Below are 9,774 nucleotides of genomic sequence, written 5' to 3'. Positions count from 1 at the left end.
AGAAAGAGAGAGTGAGGGAGAGAGAGAGAGGGAGGGAGAGAGAGGGGGGGAAACAGTAGAGGGGGATCTGATAAAGAAATAAAGTATGTTAGAGAGACAGAGAGACGGCACTGAATTTGATAAAGGGAAAATGAATGAGATAGAGGGAGAGAGAGAGTGGCAAGGCAGAAGAGTATGCACGATATATCGGCAATCATATCGTATCGGCCGTTCTTAGTCATTTTTAGCGGTATCGGTCCGATGAGCAAAATAACAGCAACGTTAATAACGCTTATCAATATCTGCCAACATTTTCATATTGAGAGGAACCAATGCGGTAAGTCTAAGATGTATGGGCTTTTCCAAATGTTTTGGAAATAAAAGGAAGACATTACTTTTTTCAAATTCACAGTGTTTATATGTGTTTTTCAGTATGTACAAAATGTGATTATCATATAAACTTGTTTTTATACAGATCATATCAACATCGGTAAATATCGGTTATCGGCCATAACAGCAATGTTAATATTGCTTATATCGGTAACTGCCATCCCTAGAGAAGAGTGCAAGTTAGAGGCAGAACATACAGACAGAGATAGGAACATGGGGGGGGGGGGCAGGTTGATAGGGAAAGAAAGGAGAGAGAGAGAGAGAGAGAGAGAGAGAGAGAGAGAGAGTGAGAGAGAGAGAGAGAGAGAGAGAGAGAGAGTGAGAGAGAGAGAGAGAGAGAGAGAGAGAGAGAGAGAGTGAGAGAGAGAGAGAGTGAGAGAGAGAGAGAGAGAGAGAGAGAGAGGGCAGAATAACCCAACAGGCCTCATGTTTCACCCGTTCCCTCACCCCTGCCCAAAATCTAATTGTGCCATTCCTTATCTGCTATAAGCCTATTCACAGAAAGCTCTACGGGGCACTGTCATTTCAACTCATTTCAACTCTAATTCCAGATTAAATCATAGCCTTTTCTCCCTCTGTAATTTATGGAAATAACAACTAAGAAAAAGAGGATTTGGGTAATGACATCTTTAAACTTGTCGGGATAATGGCTGAGTGAATGGGGGAGCCCGTGGCACTTCTCTCTTTCTCTGAAGAGGGTCTTTCTCCGTACCTCCCCCGGTCCCCTCTCCTGCCTTCTTATACTCTTTGTTTCACTCGGCGTCACCCTCTTTGCCAGCCTCCGTGCCGTTTTGTCAAAGCTTTTGTGTTTTCTTTTATCGCTTTATGTCTACATTTCCTCCTTTGTCACTTCCATTCAACACAGCAGATGCCATTTGCCGGATGCTTTTATCCAAAGCACCTTTTAGTAGCATGGGAGCAATCATATAGCATGAGGGGGGGAAGTCATCATATAGCATGAGGGGGGAATGTCATCATATAGCATGAGGGGGGAATGTCATCATATAGCATGAGGGGGGAATGTCATCATATAGCATGAGGGGGGAATGTCATCATATAGCATGAGGGGGGAATGTCATCATATAGCATGAGGGGGGAATGTCATCATATAGCATGAGGGGGGAATGTCATCATATAGCATGAGGGGGGAATGTCATCATATAGCATGAGGGGGGAATGTCATCATATAGCATGAGGGGGGAATGTCATCATATAGCATGAGGGGGAATGTCATCATATAGCATGAGGGGGGAATGTCATAAGCCCCCCTCCAGTTTATTTGGTCATTTGAAGACATTTCATATGTTTCTGAGTCATGTCCTGACAATGTGTTGATTAGCCACACTGTTTGCCAAATAGTTTTTTTTTACAATAACAGCTCAAGTTCAGAAATGTAAGTTAGTTGCTAGAATGGAACGATGTATGACTATAAGTGGAACTATTAGTCATAGTCAAATCGATTATGATTCTGACTCAGGACGAGCTAGCAGTTAGCTAAGCCCGCTGCTTGTTGCTGTAAGCTACTGTACTGTACGTCGGGCTCAAAACGCACTGACGTGACTGAAACACTAGCCTGAGCATGTAGCCTACGAGTCACGCTGATTTCAATGCTACCACCTGTTTTGAGATCTGTTGCCTGGTTGTTGAGATCCCAGTGTGTGAAATAAATAGCATAGCACAGAATCAGATGACATGCGATTAATACAGCAGGCGCTCATAGAACATTTGAAAAAGAACACTGTTAAACAGGTAGAAACACTGACTGGAGGAGGAGGGCTTTAAGATCAGGGACCAACTGTATAAAACGCTGTGTATATTTAGATGTAGAAATCTGTGTAAGCCCAAAAAAGCTCTAAATAAAATGTCACCAAAATTATATTTTTTGCCACAACACATGCAACTGCATACAGTATGCGCATTCTCATGGCCCGTGGATTTTGATAAACTCAGAAACCTGTGTGGAAAGTGGTGCAGCACACTTTTCGTGTCTGGTGTCTTGAGTCCACAGACTAAACATCTGTTACGCATCTCCAGAGGCAGTCCATGTCTGTTTTTTTACACTCCTGTCCGGCTCTTTGCTCATACAGCGCTCTCCCAGTTGGCATGGAGTTTGCAGTCACAGGGGCTGCATGAGTCACACCGGGGAAATCAATGATGGCATGGCCGTGTCCTCTGCTCCACAGGCAGCTTGACACCTCAACCTGTGGTCAGCTGTCATCCTGCCAGGTCACAGAGTTTGATGGCGGTGGGGAGTCAAAACACTCCAGTCCCTGGAGCTATTGCATGATGGACCTGTCTGCACTGTTTGCTGTAATTGACCTTCTCTGCAGTTCATACCAGTTTAAGAACAGTTGAAGAAAGAGCTGAATATGAGCACCAGTCTAGACCAGTCTAGTCTAGACACAGTCTATAGTCTAGACTGCGGCCCCTTCAGTTTCTTTTGTGGCTGGGCTTTATCTCTAGGCTTTCCAAGCATGAGGAATTGTTGGCTATCAGATGTCAGCATGTGTCTGCTTATACCCATAACACCTTGTGTTTTGAGGTCGTTTCACATAGGTGGTATGGTGACGCTACCTAAGCCACAGTTACCCTGGAGGAGGACTGAGACGCTCCCTAAGCCACAGTTACCCTGGAGGAGGACTGAGACGCTACCTAAGCCACAGTTACCCTGGAGGAGGACTGAGACGCTACCTAAGCCACAGTTACCCTGGAGGAGGACTGAGACGCTACCTAAGCCACAGTTACCCTGGAGGAGGACTGAGACGCTCCCTAAGCCACAGTTACCCTGGAGGAGGACTGAGACGCTCCCTAAGCCACAGTTACCCTGGAAGAGGACTGAGACTCCTATTTTCACAAGTCTCTGACTCTGTGCCGTTATTTGGTGCCACCCGAGTCTGAACGGCATCACTCTCACCTGCCCAAATGAACCGAAACTAAACATGCTTGTCGTCAATACTATCGGAAGGCGAACAGCAACACCAACCAATGGCATCTATTTTCCCTTTTCCAGTTATTTTCCTCCAATAGACCCTTTTCACAGGGGTCATTTTGTGTCGAAAAGGCAAGGTAAACACAGGTGCGGGCAAAACACTAATGAGGGTTTCCAACTGCAATCGTGGAAGATGAAAACCCTCATTAGTGTTTTGTTCACACCTGTGTTTACCCTGCCTTTTCGACACAAAATGGCCCCCATGAAAAGGGTCTATTGCAGGAAGCCTTGAGGCAGGAAGATCTTATCATCATAGCAGCCAACCCCAGCCACGCCCTTTACTCATGCTTTACACTAGTCCAATGCGGTCGTAGATAAACACTAGATGCCTGGTTTGTAAAAAGGCACGCTTCAGCAAGAGCTTTGTGCCCTCTGCCATCACTGCCCTCAATAAGCTACAGTAAAATGGACTGCTGCCCTTGTGACTTATTATGCTCTTTTTCTCCTGTCCCCCCCCCCTTTCTTAGGGCTTTGTTCTGTGTTTTTGACTGGCTTTGTGCCCCTCCATGTCTTTGTATTTGTTGGATGCAAGGGACAACCTCCGGGGCTGAAAGATGAAGCCATGCGGAAGTGCCTTAAGCCTGCATCCTTTCTAATGACCAGAAGGGGGCGACTACTGGCTGCAAAAATAAGTCTGATTGTATAGAAGTCTATGGGGAATTGAACCTAAATTCCCCTTGATTTATGACCTCAGTAAACACTTTCCTAATGAGTTTATCGTCTCAATCACTAGTTTCAAGTCTTCTTCAATACAGCATGATGTTCATTTTGTAAATTATGGTCCAATCTAGAGTAAGAAATAGACAATAAAATAGACAAAGCAGACTATGCTTTGGTGCATGATTGACAGGTGAGGTTGCGCATCCAGTGATCGCTCAGCTCGTCGATCACGGACCAATACAGTACAGTAGCAGGCGGCGCTGTGGCTCTGTGGGAAACCCCTGGTCTCGCACTAACTGCTTCTGGCTAAAAAAAGAAGAAAAAAAAATGGCGACGATCAAAATACCAAACTTGGTTCTTAAAAATGCAAGTCCACAAACCAGTGGGTGACGTCACGTCACAGTGGCTACGTCCATATTTGTATATTACGGTTGGATGTTTTTGTATGGGTACAGTACAGGCTGTGGAAACAAATGTCCTCTGAGAAGACAATAAAGAATCTATCTCAACAACAATATAAACATAAACTTGTTTTTATATCGGATTTTTTTTTTTCATGGTCTTGAAATGATCCTATGACCTCCCGGGAAAAAAAAATAGAAAAAAAATCATCTTGCGTTCCCCCGATGGGCTCCGACCCCAGACTGAGAACCACTGACCTAGTCTCATAGAATGCGTAGAGGACGGGAAGGCTGGAAATAAAACGGGGAAATGGCGGCCTATCCAGGTCGATCCATCCATCAGCGGGCAGTTACTCAGACAGAGGACAGCTTGCCGACAGGGGTCTGAGTGCTTTGGGATTGAGATGGAAGAGAGGGAGAGTTATGGTCCCTCACCCCTCCCCCGTCCTGCTTGAGAAGAACCTTGACAAGGAGGGTCCGTCCTGGTTTGGCACGCGGCCGTACTTAGGGGGGAAGAGGAAGATAGGGGTGCTGCATGGCTTTTCTTAAATCATCACATTTTTTTAATCTAACTTGGTAATATATCCACAGGCCATATCCACAGGCCACAAGCTTACTGCTCGTGCCAAAGATTATAGGGACTTTTTGTGTCCATTTCTTATCGTTTTCTGTTGCACATTTTGTACACTTTTCCTGAAGTTATTTTATCTATGAATTGTGATAGATAGATAGATAGATAGATAGATAGATAGATAGATAGATAGATAGATAGATAGATAGAAATAGGTTTTGATGATGCCACCAATCCTGAAAATATAAAAAACTAGCCATAATTTATATCTCTGTTTCTCTTGTAGAGAGAAGAGAAGTGACAATTAAAATCTCCACTTTGTCCGCCCCAACCGCTCCCCCATAGTTACAAAATGTGGGTTGTGCACGGCAGCCTCGCAGAGGGACGTGTCAGCTGGTGTGACGTCACTTGGCCACACGGACCCTCGCGGATACGTCAAGTATAATTTGCGGATATGAGCCGGTGCGTGACAGAAAATAAGCTTTTTACAGGACGTACATGCACGGTTGCAACATGCCCCTACGGCCTCTGTTCCAGACCATTGCGCGGCGTGTTCTAGCCCAGTACTGCATCAATCTGAGACATTTTTGTTCTGGGTGACTACTTTAAAGACGAGATGAACCCAATGGAGCCCAAGTGGCGCGTGTGTCGGAGTCACGTTTCAGACTGAAAAACAAAACTTGTCTGAGATGACAGGTTGAAAGGCGGGCCATAGTAGCATGTCGATGATTTGATTTGACAATTTTGGGGACTAGATTTGGCTTTGGCCAATCCTGGCGTGTTCCGCGCCCAAATCGAGTGGGATTCAGCGTGTTGTGCGAGTGGGATCCGCAGAGTACCAGGCAGCCAGCTGCTTCTGTGTGGAGCGGAGTGGACAATCCGATGCACGAGTGCTGCCTGCCTGCCTGGAATCTCCGAGGGGCGACCCCTTAGTTAACGTTATCCTGGAATGCAAGTTTAACGAGCCAGTTACATTTCTTTGCATTCTTACATTACCGTTTGCTTTATTTTGTATGTTACATACAATTGGCCAAGTTAGTAGTTTGTTTATGGGCTAGAAATTCTGCCAGATTACAGACACTACGCGCCATTTTCTCCTTCATTTGGAGGAGAAAATTCTCCTGAAATAAAGATTGATTGACAGCTGCCATGTCGTGCTTGGTCGTGATATGATTGGTTGAAATGGGGTAGAAATTTGATAGTACTATGTGACGTCAGGAAATTGTAGATTACTGTTATGAATGAAATCTTGAAAAACGAACTTTTGATGTGCAAAATTGTGAAAAAGTAAAGAAATTAGATTTTTGTGATTTTCTTTGCATACATTAATAAATAGGTGAACTGAATACCCAGGTATTTGAACTCAAATGAAAAAAAAAAAAAAAATGGGTTCAGCTCGACTTTAACATTAAATATGCTGAAATAAGGTCCATGTTGAAAGAAGAACTGAATTCGCCTTTAAGTCTGACTTGAACTATGTGTGTAATTGTCACCTGTGTGCGTCCTCTGGTGGGCCTTGAGGTGGGAGCTCTTGGTGTACACCTTCCTGCAGCCGTTGAACTGACAGCGGTGGATCCTCTTCTTGTTCTCGGGCAGCTCCCCGACCTCCATCCCGCAGGCCACCCCCTCCTCCTCCTCCTTCACCCGCACAGGGAGGGTGTGCGCCGCCACCAGCCGGGCCGCGCTCAGCCCCACCTTCCTGGCCACCAGCTTCAGGGTGAGCGTCCCGTCTGCGGAGGCCGTCAGCGTCTGGCTGGGTTTGACCAGGTGGCGTCCCAGCTCCGGGGACGAGGGGGGCGTCAGGGAGGTGACGGCTTGGTGGAAGCCCTCCGCGCCTGACCCTTCCAGCCCCTGGCCCTTGGGTTTGAGGGAGGGGAGGCTCTTACGCGCGGCCGGGCAGAGCAGCGCCCGGGGCGGGCTGGGGGGCTGGGGGAGCAGGGGCAGGCCGGGGAGCAGGGCGTCTGACAGCTCCTCCTCGCTGTCCTCCTTCAGGTAGGCCGGGGTAAGCAGGCCCTCCAGGTCTTGGTCGAAGAGCTCCGACAGACGCTTGGGCTCTGTCTGCAGGTAGCGCTCCAGTTCTAGACAGGTCTGTGAGAGAGAAGGGGAGAAGAGATGGGGTTACATCTCAATTTAGAAGATCTATGCTCACACAGAAATACACTACCAGTCAAACCTTTGGACACAGCTGCATGTACTGCAGGCCTTTTTTTATGGATTTCCCCCCTGTGTTCTCCACACTTGTACTTGGCCAATTCCCCCTGCTGGCGCCTGCACGTGCAGTCGCCAGCCGCTTCTTTTCACCTGACAGTGAGGTGTTTCACCGGCAGGACATAACGCATGGGAGGATCACACTATTGCCACCAGTTCCCCTCCACCCCAAACAGGCGCCCTGACCGACCAGAGTTAATGCAGCGACCAGGACGCATACCCTTAATCCGGCTTCCCACCAGCAGACACGGCCAATCGTGCCCGACCGAGCCGGAGGTAACACGGGGGCTCGAACCTGCAGGGAATCTATCACTGCACTAGCTGGGCACCCTAGTTTGTCATGATCTTAAAGCCAATTTGAACTAAAGGCTTATGCTTAAATGCTTGAAATTTGTTTCTTAGACTTGGATTCGTTTAACACTTTTTTGTCGCAGAATAATATAAAAATAAAGAAAATGCATGTGTCCAAACCTTCGACTGGTAATGTACAGTCACAGACAGGCGGCGTTTGTGCTGCTGAGTTGAAAATGCTCATCTTTGTTCTGAACCAACCGCTCCAAACGAAACCCCACTAATCTCTGATGTCTTTACACGCTGTGGAGAGAGAATCTGCATGGTGTCGTCCACTCACACACACACACACACACACACACACACACACACACACACACACACACACACACACACACACACACACACACACACACACACACACACACACAAACACACACACACACACACTCACACACACACACACACACACACACGGCCACCAAGAGGGCCGGGATTACCTGGCAGCTCTTGCAAGACGGCTGATTACACACTGATTGATTGCAGCCGCTGTAGTGCGGAACGCCGCGGAGGAGAGCGGGAACGCCGCGGAGGAGAGCGGAGACGGGCCTAAACCCAACAGAACTCCTATCAAACATTTTATAGAGCTCTGACAAGCCATGCGTGCCCCACGTCCCACTGAGCCAGATGGGAAGATTTATTCAGCTGTAGTTCTGGTCTGCTTCGTCCCTATTACTCCAAACACGTCTCCCCCCGCAGGGCAAATAAAAGGCCGCATCCCCGACTTGTGCAAACTGGCATCCTGAGAAGTCTATTACCTCACCCCAACAGGCTGGCACCGTTCGGAGTGGAGAGCTCGTAAGGGGGGAAAGAGGCACTCCGAGTCCGAGGATGAAGCTATTACGTTTGAACAGGACAGCGGCGGCTGTTGTGTTTCGCTTGTAGCCACTAACCCGTTCTGACAGCCGAGATGGAGGCGAGCGGCTCCACTGGGCGCGCGCTACGAGCCACTTCATTTGTGTGTAAATAGGCACTGACAGACAGAGCAGCTAGTTCCATTATCGGGAATAAGGTCGTACAGACTGAACACATCAGAGACATTTACTATCTTACAACCCCCCTTCCTTGTTTGCACCTTCTAAAAATAAAATTGCACTTACTTTTGATGGAGGGGGGTAGTCTGTTGCTAAGGGAGTATGCTTTCTCCTCTCAGTCCTCTTCTTGGAGGAAAATAACATGGATTTGGAGTTGTTTTTCTGACTGTTACAGTTTTTGCATACTGACCTCAAATTAAAAAAGCGGTACCACGAGAGAGGCAAAGATAACACACCCTGCCTCTTCACCCCTGACCTCCCCCCTCCGCACACGCCTACATGTTTTTGTGTGTTTTTTTTCTTCTGTGGAGGCTTTCAACGTTTCTCTTTTTTCCCCGTTTTTTTTTTTGCTTGATGCACTATCTGAGAGGTCCCTACTGCTTCCTTGATGGCTGTAGCCACTCAACCGTGAATCGAATTAAGTGAGTGTGTGTGTGTTTGTTATTTCATTTCTTGTTTTGGAGCACAATTAAATATTGAAGGCATGGAGAGATGATGAAGGGAATAACATGTGCTGACCCATGAGTTATAGACCAAATCACAATGTTTGTTTACAATCATGTCCTGGTAGAAAACTCACCTCACGTCACCTACAATTTAATGGAGCGGAGCAAACGAGGGTGAGGAAAAACTGATGCCTAGGATACACTAGACAACTTCTTCACAGATTATGAAAAGACTGGGGAGTATACACTACCCGACCGGTTCCTGAAGACTCTTTATGATGACTGAAAAACGGGTTCATACACTACACAACTGTGGGATGGTAGACTACACAACTTGTCACAGCAACTGAGCCCAACTGAACGCAGCAAACTCATGTGAAAACAATGAGCTCTCGTGGCTACTAACCATACGGAAGCTAAACGATTTTACTTTCAGAATAAAAGCACTAATTTATTACTGCATGACTCAAAATTGACTTTTCGAAGGCATAACATTATGTTAATTTAAAATATTTATCTGCAAATGTTTTCTTTATTTCCTCTTTGGTACTTGGGATTTCGGATCACACAAAAAAACATACGTTGCAATGGTACTTTCATTTTGAAAGTTGTAATGGGAAGTTTCCGTTTTATTCTGTTGACTTGACAACTGTGAGCAAACGGCTTTAGCGTGTTGTCTTTGACGTTGTAATTGAGTCTTCCACTCATCCCTGTATTATTCACATGTCTATTCATGTCTAATATC

The 9,774-nt window shown here is 46.6% G+C and overlaps 1 protein-coding gene across 1 annotated transcript in view; it reads right to left on the bottom strand.

Moving 5' to 3' along the window:
* The window catches only part of klf7a (Kruppel like factor 7a), a gene marked incomplete at both ends in the record, with an annotated part of 66,251 nt that overhangs the window by 11,884 nt on the left and 44,593 nt on the right, over positions 1 to 9,774 (bottom strand). Inside the window, 1 exon segment of the mRNA XM_083632814.1 lies at positions 6,484 to 7,078. Coding sequence (XP_083488940.1) covers positions 6,484 to 7,078 — 595 coding nt within the window.

Source organism: Poromitra crassiceps (genome assembly GCF_964638095.1).
Source record: "Poromitra crassiceps genome assembly, chromosome: 3".
NCBI lineage: Eukaryota > Metazoa > Chordata > Actinopteri > Beryciformes > Melamphaidae > Poromitra > Poromitra crassiceps.
The sequence above is the reverse complement of the archived record's forward strand: the minus strand, read 5'-3'. Positions and strand labels throughout refer to the sequence as shown.